General features: G+C 40.5%; 1 protein-coding gene across 1 annotated transcript; it reads left to right on the top strand.

Moving 5' to 3' along the window:
- The first annotated feature begins 4,527 nt into the window (after positions 1-4,527).
- myl2b (myosin, light chain 2b, regulatory, cardiac, slow) lies at positions 4,528-15,775 on the top strand. The gene is made up of 7 exons (XM_072680990.1): positions 4,528-4,560; positions 11,517-11,597; positions 12,266-12,341; positions 14,122-14,226; positions 14,343-14,421; positions 15,464-15,512; positions 15,677-15,775. Exons 1-7 carry the CDS (start codon positions 4,528-4,530, stop codon positions 15,773-15,775), a joined length of 522 nt encoding a protein of 173 aa, XP_072537091.1.
- The last annotated feature ends 749 nt before the right edge of the window (positions 15,776-16,524 follow it).

Here is a 16,524-nt window from a genome sequence, read left to right as displayed (position 1 = left end):
GCTTAAGTCTTGGAGCAATGGTGGAACCCCTTCATGGTGCTCTTTAGAGCCCCTTTTTAAAGAACCACACACATCAGGAATTTGGACTGTGCATTTGTGTATTCAATTTGTTATACATAATATATTCAATATTGTTGCCTGTAGTACACAGAAAAAAACATAAAAGCATAAAGAACCTATTTTAAGACTGACTGATGGAAAATCTCCTGGTTCTTCTGATGCTAAAATGTTTAAGTTCCACTATTGTCGCGAACCAATGACCTCTTTTTCAGTGCATAACAACTAAGAAATAACTGTATAGTGTTCCTTCAAGAGTTCTTTAGTGAGTGATTATGTATATATATATAGAACAATAACCAACTGGTTTAAATTGTGAATATCTGTTTGATGGAAAACATGTATCTTGTTTATGGATCTTTGAAGAATGTTTGATTTGAAATGATTCCATAATTAAGTTATGAGTCATTAAGTTATGAAGCCCTTTCAGGACTATGTAGAGTGGCTATATGGGGGCTGGTTGCCCGAACGTGAGCTGAGCCTAGTCTGGACTGAACTGCAGTGGCAGTTAGTCTTGACTTAGGCTTCATCTGGGTATGGGGAACTGACCCGTAAGCACATAACAAAATACAGCCTTCATAAAAACAGACTGAGAGATCAGCTGAAAGTAATATAATAAAACAGTGTTTTATAGAAGTATGTAATTAGCAATTAGTGACATCATTTTAGCATCATTTTATGAAAAAGAGGGGAAAAGGAACACAAGCCAGTCTTAAATCAAGTAGCCATGTATGTTGGTTTAGCCTGTATGTGAAGACCTAGAGGAGGATAGTGTAGTTTTTCTGCATGAAAATGAACCTGAATGTTGAGTATTGTTGCAGAACAGACTGTAGTGGGAAGGTCAGTATTGTCCAAATGTTTGTGGACGCCCCTTCTAATGAATGCATCAGCTACTTTAAGTTGCACCCGTTGCTGAGACAGCCGTGCAAATGCACACGCGCAGCTCGTCTAGTCCCTGTGGAGAAGTACTGTCAATAGAATAGGACTCTCTGGAGCACCATGACTAACGCTAGGCATAAGCTAGAGGGTTAGAAAGCCCCCCTAGCTTTGAGCTGTGGAGTAGTGGAACTGTGTTTTCTGGAAAGAGGGCCGGTGCTCCATCCAGTCCTTCTGAGATGAGTTGAGGAGTTAGGGATGAGGTGAGGTGGTGATAATCCAACATCTTCACCTCATTAACACTCGGTTGATCGGCACAGAGTGCAATCAAATTCTCACAGCAAAGCTCCAAAATGTAGTGGATGAGTAACTGGAACAGTGAATGAGCAGGTGTCCCAATACTTATGTCCATACAGTGACATAGTCGTACACTGCTGTGGTTTGTATTTTGCTGCCGCTGAGAGTATTTTCCACTGATTTCAGACGCGCCGCTTGTCAGGGTGAGCACTGATTCTATCATTTGAAATGCTAAATGCCAAGAACTCTATCCACACTTCTTAACATCGCTTGCTCCCTCTTGTGGAAGACCAATTGCATCTCATTGGCCTGTTTAAAAGCCTCACTGCCAGTGTGCAGCTTCTTAAAAAGCAGGATTACCAACGTCGTGAAACAGTTTCACACTTCACGCAGACAAGTGTCACCAACATATTTTTTAAGCAGATGCACCTCACATGTTTTTTGTTTTTTTTTAATGCTAGCAGATGCAAGCAGAAGGCAGACTATGAAAAGCATTATTTCATTGTATGCAGCTGTTTATGAACTGATTTGATCAAGGTCGCCTCATTTTCAGATAATATTCGGCTCTCAGGGTTAAATATTATGAAAGCGCACGGCGACTGTGAGCAATTATAACAGGAGCGCATCTGTCATTCTTCTTCTTTCTTTGCTGTTAAAGTCAAACAGGGCCTTCGAGTCAAGTCTATCTTTGGCTTGAAACGCCTTGGCTCTTTACAAACCACCTAAGGGGTGTATTATAGGTGCTTATTAAAAGTTTCACTTTTATTGCCTTTTATTTATGGCTTCAGGGGGAATCGAGTGCATCAGTCTCATAAGAAGGCAATAATGGATCCTGTTTTCATATGGTTCATTGTTAAATTTGAAATTTAAATAGGTGCTGATATACAAGCCGGATGCACCAAAACATATTACTTTTGTTCATATCTAAATATGGAAATATTTGGAGGGTGCGCCCACCAGCTCCCACCCCAGCATCCCCCCCCCCCCCCCATGTCATTTGCACAGAACAATGAAACAATGAGAGTTCCACAGATTTCGTAGGCAGAGGTGTCTCTCTGGGATTTTGGCGATGTGAGATAGCTTGTAATTTTGAATAAGATGAATACCCTGAGACACACCTTCAACATACACTGCAGTGTACACACTCTCGGAGAAAAGGGCACTCTCAAGGGTACTTCTTCACTACCTTTTGTTAGAGGACATAACTGTATCGTTCTGTACCATACCACACATTTTATTTTATTTTCTTTGATTTTTGAATACGGGTCAAAAAATATGCACCTCATACCACAGATGCAGTTGATCAGCCAAGACATGTTTGGTATCTGACATATAAGATAACCCTTTATTAGTCCCACAGTGAGGAAATTCACAGTCACAGTGTCACAGCAGGGCGCTCATTTACAAAAAGTAGATCAATTAGATAGAATTATATATAGAATATAAATAGTAATAATAAAAAAAATCAATATTATTTACAAATAATTGCATATTGACCCTTTAATTGTTTACAATTAGGAAATGCTAGGTTAACATACACTGCTAACAAACACTGGGCTTGGAGCCTAGTCACTGATCTCCCCTCCACATACTAATTATTTACATACTTATTAATTCTTTCTTTCTTTCTCTTAAAAATGTATCTGAAAGTTGCATAAAAAATCATTTTTAAAAAACGTAAAATGGCATAATGACATTCTTTGTTGTTTTTATAGACGAAAGAAAGTCATTTGCATGTAAACCACATATTTGTGGCCTGTGCAAAAACAAATGAAGCCCTGGACAGCATTTTGAATGATTTGAGTGACGTTTTTTGACGAATTATTTGAGTGACGTGCATTTACAGCTATGAAATTGGCGACAATCTAAGTTCAGTGTTTGTTAGCAATGTGAGCCTAGCATCTCCTGTTCCAAACTAAAGAATCATAAACTAACTTCATTAAGCAAACATATATTGGCTGATCGTCTGCATCTGTGGTAGGGAGCCAATCATGTGGATTAGATTTTTTTTGCTCATCTAACTGTTCCATTAAGGGCTCGTTTGTACCAGTACAGGACCTTTTTCCTGAATCATCTGTCAAGGCAAGAGGCTTTTAGTGTCATTCCATCTGTGTACAAATGCACAGCGGAGCGAAAGTGCGTTCCTTCAGGGCCAGGGTGCAACATGGAACAGAAACAATACAGTACAGATACGTAAAATGCATCATAAATGCAAATAAATAGCATCAATACAACACACAGGACAGTACAACCCAAACACAGCACTCAGTAATGAATGTGTGTGGTGGGGATGAGGTGCAGAGGTATGTAACGTGCGATGACCTATAGCTATTCGCATTTGAATGATGTATAATAATAATATCAAGACTTAATAGAATCAGTCAGCAGTGTCCTGAAAACATGCTCGTGTTTGACTGCTTTTGGACAAACCGTTCCTGGAATATTTAGAAAAGCAGGTTGAACTCTGATATATTGATTGTCTCTCGGGTCCAAAAGGCAGCAAAACAGGTGCTTGATCCAAGTGCCTGCAGGTGAACAACACCTCTCCATGTAAAATAATGATAAGGGCCCGTTCTCTCCCCCCATGCACTAGATTTTACGCACTTTTTTATTAGCAACTTGTCTGGGAGATGCATATGTACTGTGCATGCCTTCTCTCTCTGTCATGTCATCACAATGAAGCAATTCACCTAAAGGTGCAGCACCTCTCCATATTTATGACCTTTCCACTACTGAAGAGATTTCTCGAGCTCCTGTAACCCTCTCTTTCACATAGTTGCATTCCATCCCAAACGCCCTTCGCAAACGTATTCTTCTTAACGTGCATAACCTCAACCAAGCTCTACAGACGTCTGTTCCTACAGCTGATGAGTACTTCGCGATTTTCAAAGAACTTTCTTCTTTTCATGTTTAGGGGTCAATGTCATGATTCACATTAAAAAAAAAAGCTTACATTTTAAACCCATAGTGTTCTTTCCAGTATTGATAAGGGGTTATTCAACCACTGAAGAACCATTTACCGAGGTTGAGAACCACTTAGGCATTCAAATGGTTCTTTGGGTTGACATGGTTTTATAAAGAAGTACAGCCTTTCCTACAGAGCTCTTTACGAACCCCTTTTTGTCTAGTTCATATGTCTTAGCAATCGCTGTGCGGAGTGGAGCAGAGCAGAGCATATATTGCAGCACACCATTTCCAGGAGTTCTCAGACCAAATGTATCCCAAATGTATGCTTCTGACTGAAACATGGGCTAAATTCCTCTTCTCGACTCGACGTGGATGTCAGCTGGGTATGAAATGAGTGCTCGCTTCAAGTGTTGCGCAAAAACAGTAATCAGTGATTGAAATGATCTGTTTGATTTGTTCAATGTGATAGGAGATGCATTTCCCGGGCAGCTCTGCCGTTAACATGCTGTGTATTTACATAGTGATTACTATAATCCCTAATTAAGGTATAGTACCAGACATGTTCGGTACCAGACATAATGTTTGGTCGGAAAGCAAACTGCATAAATTAATAATGACATAATGGGAAACCCAAATCCAAAAAAAGGGGTAAAAAAAAATGACATGTCTTCAGTAGGTCACTAATGGTTTCCAATGTGGAGGCCTTAGCCTGACACGTCTAAGTTCTTGGCTATTCCATAGAGACACAATGTAGAGGAAGGTATGGCATGCATGCAGTGTATAGGTCAGTGTGAACAGCTGTAAATTGTGTATATACTGGTTTTCTATCTACAGTACTGCTTAAAATATTATTTACAACTATGTATGTATATCATTACATCTCTATGTATTTGTGTGTATTAAGTGTATTAATAGTAAAACACTATTTAACATCATAATAAATGCAAATAAACATACAGCCAGGATTCAATATTTGGCAGGATACAGTCAGTGACTCTGTACACTGACACAATGGATGTGACTGAAGTATGACTTTCAGCTTTTATTCCAGGGTTAAAAGAATATTGCACAAACCATTTACCATTACAGCCATTTTTACACAGTGCCTCTATTTTTGCACACTCAAAGGTAATTGGACAATTAACTGATTTCAGCAGTTTCGTGCTCAGGTGTGGCCTGTTCTCTTGTTGTTTCATGACAAATTAAGGAGATATAATGTCTGTAGTTGATTATAAGTGTTGATTTGTTTTTGGTAGCTGCTCATGAAAGCTCTCAATGTGCGGTACAAAGAGCTGTCGGTGCAAGTGAAGGAGGCCATCATTAGGCTGACAAACACAACAAACCTATCAGAGAGATAGAAACATTTTGGTACATTAAAAAAAAAAAAAACAGAAAAGGCACAGACAAGCTCAGCAAACGTACTGGAAGGCCCCAGAAGCCAGCTAAAATTTTGTCTTTGGTGAAGAAAACACCCCATCACAACATCTAGTCAGCAACTCTTTTAAGGAGGTTTCCTGTGCAGTCTACAATCAGGAACACAATCAATGGCTTCATGGATATAAATAAAAAGAGTTTACTTCAAGATGCAAACCACTGGTAACACTTAAGAACAGAAAGGTCAGATAACATTGCTGGAAACCATCTGAAAAAAAAGCCTGCACAGCCCTGGAGCAAGATTCTTTGAATTTAATTAAAAAAAACAAAACAAAGGTGATTGTGGACAAGTAAAGGTAGGGTTCATGATCCAAAGCACACATGTTCTGTCAGACATAATGGAAAAACCTGTCATGGCATTGGAACACCGTTGGACAACATCATCATTGGGCCTGCGCACAGTTAGAAGAACACAGAGCACAAAAGAGCACAGTTGGAAAAGCACCATTAGAAGAGCACAGTTGGAGGAACACAGGTAAAACACAGAAGAGCACAGTTACACAGTAAGAAAAACACCATTTTCATCTTGTATGACTTGATGCTACATTTACCATTTTACCATTTACCGCTTTGCTTTTTATTATTATCTGGTGTCGACCTGAGGAGGATGGGTTCCTCTTTTGAGTCTTGGTTCCTCTCAAGGTTTCTTCCTCTCGACCCGAAGGACTTTTCCCTCGCCACTGTTGCCACTTGCTTGCTCAAAAGAAACTTGGACCCGGATCTCTGTAAAGCTGCTTTGTGACAATATTTGTTGAAAAAAGTGCTATAGAAATAAAATTAAATTGAATTGAAGAGCACAGTTAGAAGGGCACATGTAGAACACACTTAGAATAGTAAGATTAAGAAAAACAAAGGTAGAACACAGTTAAAAGAACACAGTAAAGTGGGCACAGCTAGCAGAACACAGTTGAAAGAACGCAGTTTGAAGAGCGCAGCTGAAATGGCACAGTTAGAAGAGCCCAGTTAGAAGAATACAGTTAGAAGAGCACCACTGGAGGAGCACAGTTAGAAGAGCCAAGTTAGAAAAACCAAGTTAGAAAAAAACACAGTTAGAAGAACAACACTGGAGGAGCACAGTTAGAAGAGCCAAGTTAGAAAAACCAAGTTAGAAAAAAACACAGTTAGAAGAACAACACTGGAGGAGCACAGTTAGAAGAGCCAAGTTAGAAAAACCAAGTTAGAAAAAAACACAGTTAGAAGAACAACACTGGAGGAGCACCGTTAGAAGAGCCAAGTTAGAAAAACCCAGTTAGAAGAGCACCACTGGAGGAGCACAGTTAGAAGAGCCAAGTTAGAAAAACCCAGTTAGAAGAACAACACTGGAGGAGCACAGTTAGAAGAGCCAAGTTAGAAAAACCCAGTTAGAAGAGCACCACTGGAGGAGCACAGTTAGAAGAGCCAAGTTAGAAAAACCCAGTTAGAAGAGCACCACTGGAGGAGCACAGTTAGAAGAGCCAAGTTAGAAAAACCCAGGTAGAAGAGCACCACTGGAGGAGCACAGTTAGAAGAGCCAAGTTAGAAAAACCAAGTTAGAAAAAACCCAGTTAGAAGAGCACCACTGGAGGAGCACAGTTAGAAGAGCCAAGTTAGTAGAACACAGTTAAAACACACAAAAGCATGGTTAGAAGAGCACAGTTAAAAGAGCATCATTAGAAACTGGGTTCTTCTAACTGTGCCATTTCAGCTGCGCTCTTCAAGCTGTGTTCTTTCAACTGTGGTCTGCTAGCTGTGCCCACTTTGCTGTGCTCTTTTAACTGTGTTCTACCTGTGCCCTTCTAACAGTTCGAAGAACACAGTTAAACAAGCACTTTTAGAAGAGCAAAGTTAGATGAGCACAATTAGAAGAACAATAGCAGAACACAGTAAGAAGAGCACAGTTGGAAGGGCACATGTAGAAGAACACAGTTAGAAGACACTGTATGGAATTGTTCATTTACACCAGCACCTCACCTGATTTACTTTAATGAAGGATTTTTTAGATGAGCTAGGTACTGAAGGTACCTGTGAATATTGGTCTTCCTCAATTAGACGTTGTTAACACACACATCAAATCACAATGTATTATTCTTTTGTATTTATTAGGAGCACAGCTTATTCATTTAGCCATGGTAATGGTAAAGTGACACCAAGCTTATATAAGACTGAAAAGTGCAGCACTCAGTCATAGAGAGCATTTGCACTATTAAAACTGCGAACAGGTAGATGGGGATATTAATCTAAATGGTGTAAGAAAAGGTTATTTTTAAACTGGGTCAGGAAGAAGAAAGAAGTATGAAAGTACCACTGAGGACTCCCAAAGCAGTAGGATATCATCCTGGCTTGCTTGCTTTGTTCTCGTAGAAGGCACTGCCAGGCATCCTAAGGTAGACGATCTGAGTTGCCTTGTAGGTATGCAATTCTGAATCACAGTTTTGTGGGCAGCAAGGAGCAATGTCTGGAATGCAGGGACTACGGGTTTGTATTGGCTACTGGGAACCACTGGAGGAATCTCAGTTGAGCAGACTAATGACTGCTCTGAATAGTCTCTAATGGAAATGGTGCTAGGGCCGGGCTATGTTTAGCAAGCTTTAGCAATATATTTAAATTTAGATAATCAGTCATATATCAGTTCCTAAATCTCTATTGCTTAACAGTTTAGTTCAATTTTAAAAGTTTGGGTGCCCCTTTTTGTAGCCTGCTAATAGTCTTTTAAATAATTCCAATCCTATTGTTGATTGAAATAGTTAAGGTCTATCCACAGACTTCAGATGATGATTAGGTTGGGGGAACGCGAGGGCCATGGCAAAGCTTAGTCTGCACCTCTTGAGCCAGTCCATTTTGGAGTTTGAGGTGTGTTTAGGATCAGCTTTTTCAGATAATATGATGTTTGCTTCTAGTAATCCATTCTTTACTTTACCAATAAACTGTTCCCCACTGCCACAGGCTGCAACGCAAGCCCATAGCACGCTTGATCCTCTCCTGTGCTTCACAGTTGGAACACATCTTTACTCATCGTGAATATAACGTTTTATTTGAACCACATCTGTCCACAGGAAATATTTCCAAAATGGCTCAGTTTGAAATCATCTGATGCTAAATTGTGTTATAAGAACATTTCACATTTCACACTGTAACATTTTTAAGTGCTGCTTTTTGTCTTGGGAACCTTCATTCTCAAATATGGTGAGTTCCTTTCTTCTTTTTGTCCAAGGTCTTATCCCCATCCTTAGCATCTGCAGAAGCTTTTTCCCTTTTCCCCCAAAGAGAAGATAAATAATGCCGTCAGTGATGATATGTAAGATCAAAACATGCCAATATCATGTTGTTGTGCATGCTTATGTCAAATATAGATGGCAAATTGTGTTATAAGAAGACTGGAAAGGCTTTCTTCTGATGACTTTCCATGAGAATTGTTTTAGTTCAGGTGTCACTATGCAGTAGAATCTTTTGCAGTTGAGGGGAGTTTTGACTTGCCTTTCTAGGAATACTACAAGCAGTTCTCTCAGGACGTTTTCATGGTCTTCCAGATCTCAGCTTTTAAGTAATGCAATAATATGATCTGAATCTGATTCGAAAGTTTCATCTTTAACTTCAACAACAGAAATTTTGACCAATGGTGCTCTAACCTTTGCATGCCACTGTATGACAGATTTGTCTGACATTCTTTAAGCAGAGTAACAGTGCATTAACTTCATAAAGTCATTAACCTTATTAATGCATTTTAATGCTAGTTTATGTTATGATTAGACATCATTTGATACCATGATAACATGATGTATTTGGAAAATATCCAAATCCATGATCGTATAGTAGTTTCACTCATCACTACATGGCACCTTACACTACACTGACCCAAAAGCTGTTCTTTCTAACATAATTTTGTGATATTAAAATGGAATGCTACTTTTATTTTACACTGTACACAGATTTACTGATATCCCTGCTGACTGTCAGTCATACTGGAGCCAACTGAAGTCGACACAAACCGACAATGGAATGGCAAAAACTGACCTAGTCCAAACAAGTGGCTATCTAAACTAAACTAGCAGACATCTAACCTTCCAGAAGAGCTTCAATACACATCTGCTGTGCTATGCGTTTAAGCCCTGTTGGCTGATACTCTAAACCCTGTTCAGTCAGGATTCCTACAATAGACGAGGGGTTAAGGCGCACTGTCTGCTACCTGGATATGAACCATGAAATATTTATAGCAAAGGGGTAGGACAAGGATAGGGAGGAACCTATAAAAATCATCACTGTCCTCTTTCTGTAACATTTCAAGTGCTGCTTTTTGTCTTGGGAACCTTCATTCTCAACTATGGTGAGTTCCTTTCTTCTTTTTGTCCAAGGTCTTATCCCCATCCTTAGCATCTGCAGAACTTTCAGTCAAAACTTTAAGTTTTTTTGCCCTCCTTTCTATTCATATCATACTAATATTTTATTAGTTTATTATACTTTTTATTGTAGGGCTCCTGATTGTTTTGTGTATTAAAAAAACCTAGACACACAAAGAGAAGATAAATAATGCCCTGTCAGTGATGATATGTAAGATCAAAATATGCCAATATCATGTTGTTGTGAGTGTTCATGTCAAATATAGATGGCAAATCGCTATTAATGGGTATCGGCATCGTGCCACCCATCATCAGAAAATGCTAGATTGGATACTGAAGGGAAAAAGTGAATGAATCTGATCCAATCCTGTAACAAATTGCGCCAGAAAATAGCACACCCTTGCATTGTGTGATGTCAGTGTTGTCTGTGACTGACTTTTCCTTCCTGTGGGGTAGTAGAGTGTATGCTGAGAATATGCTGTTGGCTCTTGTGGTGATTTTATACTAATTTGATGTGTTAATTTTACACTGATCATACATATGTTTCTCTATAAATTGCTGTTACATAGCTAGTGGATTGATATCAATACCTATAATCTGATTGTGCTCCTGCTTCTCTTTGTGAGGAAGTAAAAGCCATGGCGACCTCTGCTTCCATCTCTGTACCAATCAGTAATTCCTCGTTCTCCACAAAGTGTGCACTCTTGTCTTGGGTATGATCAGTACATTAAGTTCTGACTTCTCAAGTCAACAATGCTTAACCCCTTAACGCAGCAAGGCTTATCATTCAATAACTACAGGACTACTGTACAAACTGGTGTGGCTATTCTTTGGTTATAAAGACCACAGGCAGACTATAGGTTGTTTAAGGGGTTAGCAAAAAGGGTTCCCTATAGTATTTAAGTGTTTTGAGTTTGAAGCAATTGTGGAACTCTTGATCTGGAGTTTTTGAAGAACCATATGCAACAGGTTTTCCATCACAGAAAAGAACCATTTCAAATTTTTTGGTTGTTTGAAAAAAGCCATTGCAATCTAAGCTAGTCCACTTTCAGATACTCATCTTAAGCAGAGTTCTTCAACTCGAAACAGCTCCTTTAAAAAAAAACATTGGATCTGAGTAGTTATGGGTCGATATTTGATATTTGTGCCTCGTCACTAGAGCTAAACTTGTCCATGAAACTACTCCCTGCTCCATCCCAATGCTTCGACCTCCACTTCCACACCGCAGCTGTTGGGATATAATCCACACAGCACCAACAAGCAGCTGTCTGGCTGCGGCGGATCTGGGAGTGTGATGTCACGCAGCAGAAACGCATTTCTCCGCTGTTTTCCTGGTTCTGTGGCAGCAATGTAAATAGTTGAGAATAATCCCTGTCTTCATGGGATTACCACTCAAACATTGCTCAAAGCAGGGCCTGTCAACAGCCAGCGCCAGAGTCTAATCCCACATCTGATCCTCAAGCCTCAGCCTGAGAGGGGACCACTCCCTCACTGTGCTAATTATAAACCCTACGCAAACATTTTCCACTAGGCTCTCTGGACCTGAAATAGGCCGAAAAAACCTTGCCTGGCATCGACGCTGAAGTGATTAATACGGCTAATTTCTACTTTTCTTGGATCTAGGCACCTAAGAAGGCAAAGAAGAGAGCGGAAGGGGCCAACTCCAATGTCTTCTCCATGTTTGAACAAGCACAGATACAGGAGTTCAAAGAGGTACAGGCAATCACCGGCGCTGTTTAATTTACACAGTGATTTTTTTTCTCCCCCATATCTGCTTTGACCAGTTCTATGAGCTCTACAGTACAGTGTGAGCTCGGCGCATGGTGCTTCAGTGTTGCCGTTTAGCATCACCGGTGAATAATTCAAAGTCTGTCAGGTGCCATTAGAGCAGTGAGGTGATTTACACTCCCAACACACACACACACACATACACACACGCTCACACATATACTGTCAGCCGTCTGAAAGTTGGGTGGAAAATAGAGAAGGACAGACATTCTTCCAAGTATCAAGGCGACCGTGGAAAGAGCACGACAAACAGGATAAATGTGAAGCTAATCCGAGATGGCAGTGATGGACATGCACACACACACGCACACACACTTCCCCTCTTTCTACTCTCTCTCTCTCTCTCTCTCTTGCTCTCCTACACACAAACACACCTAACCGCAAAGGCACAAACAGCTAACAGGGAGGCTGAGTGAGCGCAGACAGAAAAACAGAGAGAGAAAGCGAGGAAAAGGCATCAGAGGGAAAAGTTGGCAGTGTTTGTAAGGAAAGCTATGAGCACAGCTTTGCACTTCAATTGCACCTCTACTGCAACACCCATCAGCTCTCTCTCTCCCGCCCTCTCTCTGTCCCTTTCTTTCCAACTGCCACAGGCCTTCACCATTATGGACCAGAACAGAGACGGATTCATCGACAAGAATGACCTGAGAGACACGTTTGCAGCTCTGGGTGAGCAAACTAAACCGCCACTAATCAGTGAACAGTGTCACACAGGGCTGGGCAAGGGTGTAATGGTCTCAATACAGTATTGAAAAAGGAACATTCACAATAGTGTATCGTGAAACATAAAAAATGAATGAAATTTAAAACTGAGGGGCCTTCGTTTACCACAACTAGACCTCTGACAGGACCTTTTTTAGTGTTAAGTAGGTGGGGAGGGGTTTATGCTATGCATTCTCAAATGGTCTGGCCTTTTCTTTTGAATTGACATGCGTATAAGGGCTGCGATATTGGGGGCTTGTTTTATTAAAGGACTGGTGAGACTAAAGCAGCCTGTGTAGGACATGATTAGAGCTCTGTTATATCAAATGTGACATTTGAAGTATAAAAAAATAAACATGTGTAGTACTGGGAGTGGTAAAACTCCTAGGACTGGTAGCTCCTAAGATCAAACAGTTCAAAATAAATACATACAAACTAAATCAATTGTCATGTTAAAAATCTAGTTTAGATTTAGCTCTGACACAGAGGTGCAAATGCACGAACACCGCTTGTCTAGTCCCTGTAGAGAGACGTAATGTCAATAGAATTGGCCTCTCTGGAGCAGATAAACATGAACCCATTGCCACCACGCCTAATGCCAGGTGTGGGCTAAAGGGCTATAAAGCCCCCCAGCATTGAGCTGTGGAGCAGTGGAACTGTGTTCTCTGAAATGGTTGGTGCTCCATCCAAAACATTTGAGATGAGCTGGGGAGTTGGCAATGACACAGTAGAGGCAGCTACTCTGAGTTACTCCAATGATAAATGCAGGATAAACACCTTTTTAACTTTTTCAGAAGAAACAATGAATGAGCAGGTGTCCCAATACTTTTGTCCATAGATAGAGAGGGAGAAATAGAAAGTGAATCTTTGTGAAAGTGACAAGGATAGGCACCTTTTTTACAAATGTGGTTCTTTTTGGAACCAAATGTGATTCTCCTATGGCATCATTCATAAAAACCCTTGTAGAATATATACAAATATTTATAGGATAAAAGTGGGATATGAAGCTAAAGTTGCATGAGGTTGTTTCCTCTATCATCATAGAGAACCAGGATTCAGGAAGTACAGCCCTGCAAGTGAGTGTATCAGTAGAAATGTTAAGAAATTCATTACCAGACAATTCTTTGTCATATGTTCTGCTCATGTATTTCTTCTTATTAAAGAAACTGTAAAGTATAGTTTATTAAAGCATCAGTATGTAGCATTTTACCTAAAAATAGCAGCTTCAAATCATTCTGATGCTCCACAGACCTGTAATAGGGAGAATGGCGTATCTATTGTTGCCACTCTGGGCTCGCAAAACGGCTACAGCACTATGTAACTTTGATAAAGCAGGCAGGACAATGCTTGCGATGAACATCTTTATGCTCATATTTGTGTATCCAGCCAAATCCTGTAATATTACTCTACTGCATCAGTCCACATGCATCTTTTGCTCCAAATGACGGTTTTGTATCTCTCAGCTTGTTCAGAAATGGATGTTTACAGTGTTTCCTTTAAAGGTGTCTCAAAGCGAGAATTACACTCCCCATCAGTAGAGGGAGTCCAAGAGCAAGAAATGCCAGTTCTTGCCTAATGCTGCTTTAACGTGATTAATGCAAATGTAAATATCGTCTGATACCCTGAAATACAAAGAAAATACTGTGATATGGAATTTATTAGTACCCTCGAAGACCTCGTAGACCTAGCATGGGGACACGGAAAGCGTGTACGGCTCTGACCTCTCGACACTCTGCTGGTGCTGCAGGGCGGCTGAATGTGAAGCAGGACGAGATTGATGAGATGCTGAAGGAGGCTCCTGGACCCATTAACTTCACGGTCTTCCTCACCATGTTCGGGGAGAAGCTCAAAGGTACTCTGGAAAGAAACCATAATACAACCGGGTCAAAATCTCAAAAAGATACCTATTATGTGACATCACATCAGCATATGTCTTATTTTGTATGTGTTCTGTATTTCTGTGATCAGGTGCAGATCCAGAGGAGACCATCCTAAATGCCTTTAAAGTCTTTGACCCTGAAGGGAAAGGCTTCCTGAAAAAGGATTTGTAAGTAACCGAGCTGTTACAGCTGATTTAGTAACATCTGTCCATGACCTACTGTATGAACACTCAATGAACACATTCATCATTTTATTATATCAGAATTAACTGACATGTAAAACTACAAAAATGATAAAATGATAAAATAATTACATATCTGACCATCACAACCTCTCTCTGCTTACCAAAACTAAACATATATACAATAAATAAATGTGCATTTCAAAGAAATGAATAAATAAATAAACAAATAAGTATTTAAGGCGCTGTCACTATGACCAGAAGATCGCTATGACAGAGAATCCCGGTCATGCTGCTAGCCATCAGCAGCCGGGGGCCCAGAGAGAGCACAGTTGGCCTTGCTCTCTTCAGGGTGGGTAGATGGAACATTCTCCCCACATCACTTCAGTGCAGTGCTGGTCGGCACTGGAGAGCTGGGTACATGATGCTTTCCTCCGAGCACGTTGGTTGCCGTTGGTGACGTTGCATCGGCAGCAGTTCAGAAAATGAGGTGGGCGCTGCCTGTGCACATGTCGGCCTTCCCAGTGTTGGAAGAATTGCGTGCGATAAGGGGGGAGTAAGAGTTGGGTAATTGACAATCCAGATTTCGGGAAAAATGGGTAAACTTGATAACATAAGATATTAATTTTTCCAAAACTTCCACTTTTGATATTTAGGTGGGTTTTGCTGCCTAATATAAATATGCCAACACTTTGCCAGTGTAATTAGATAATCAGAGTTATTTATTGCTATGTTACTGTAAATGGATTTAATGTCACGGCTGTATTTGTCAATGCGTTGGTTTAGGCTGTTTTGCAGCCTAGTTTGCATAATCGGACTGTGTGGACCGCAGAGACATTGGCCTAATCTATTAAGCAATGCAGAGTAGAAGAAATGATTAGCTGCTTAACTAGATTCAGCCAAACTCAACCAAAAGTTTTTTGATAAATGTGTTCCCCAGTGACTACAATGGCCCTTTTATACTGCACAACTACCATGATCCTGGTAGGTGATATTTGTGGACTGATAACACGGTGTCTTTCTATAGCATGACCGAGATGCTGACAACACAGGCGGACAGATTCTCTCCAGAGGAGGTGTGGCAACTCATTAAACTTTCATCTTTATCAAGATTACTGTTGCTAAAAGCAGCACAGTGTCAGCTTGCCTGTGACACAGTGTTCTAACCACATGGTAAAAGTTTTGTTATACTGACATCCTTTCAGACTAACAGCGCTCTGTTTTCTCGCCGTCTGTTCAGATGGAGCAGATGTTCACTGCTTTCCCTCCAGATGTGGCTGGTAATCTTGACTACAAGAACCTGGTGCACATCATCACACACGGAGAAGAGAAGGACTAGGAGTAAAAAATGTTAAAAAATCTAAATCATCATTACTTTTTTTGGCTTCAAACCAGTTCATTTTGTTTGTGTATTCTGCTTTTATGCCCGTAATGTAAGGAGAAAGCGCACAGCCCAGGCCTACTGTTTACTATGAAGCATATTAATAGGAGAGTGATACACAGAGTGAATTAAATTATAAATGAAACCTTCTCACTCGCCTCAGTTGTTTTTAACAGAAGTTGCAGAAATAAAGTTTCAGGCCGCATATTAATAAGCTGTGATCAAGCCGTTCACAGAGAAGAATCTCTACTGCCACCTGCTGCCTACTAATGAGCTATTCTCATTGAGATGTAGCTCAGCTTGTGCAGAACAGGTTAATTCCTTGAATTCCTTGTTTCCCTGGGTGTTTCAATCGTCTGGATAGCTCGTTAAAGGGTTTAAGGAATGGCTGTTGTTATCTAGGGGTGGGCAACGTGGCATAAATATTCTGTCCCATTACTTCAGGACCTTTCCATGATACACAATAGTTGTTTTCTGTAACACTTCACTGTAGGGCAGCATTCATAATGGGGTCCCTGGTGTTGCCACAGCAATCCGAGAGAGCACCAAGAACTGCACTCGCTCTCTCTGGGTGGGTATGATGGCTCTCCCCCTCTGTGCAGTGCTAGCCAGCATGGCGGTTAGCAGCTCTCCTTCAAATGCATTCAGCTGTTCGGTGGTGTTGTATGCTTAAAAAAAAGCATCACGTGAAATAGCATTCCAACATG

The sequence above is a fragment of the Salminus brasiliensis genome, chromosome 6 (assembly GCF_030463535.1).
Source record: "Salminus brasiliensis chromosome 6, fSalBra1.hap2, whole genome shotgun sequence".
Classification (NCBI taxonomy): domain Eukaryota; kingdom Metazoa; phylum Chordata; class Actinopteri; order Characiformes; family Bryconidae; genus Salminus; species Salminus brasiliensis.
Note: the sequence above shows the minus strand (reverse complement) of the source record. Positions and strands in the feature narration are given on the sequence as shown.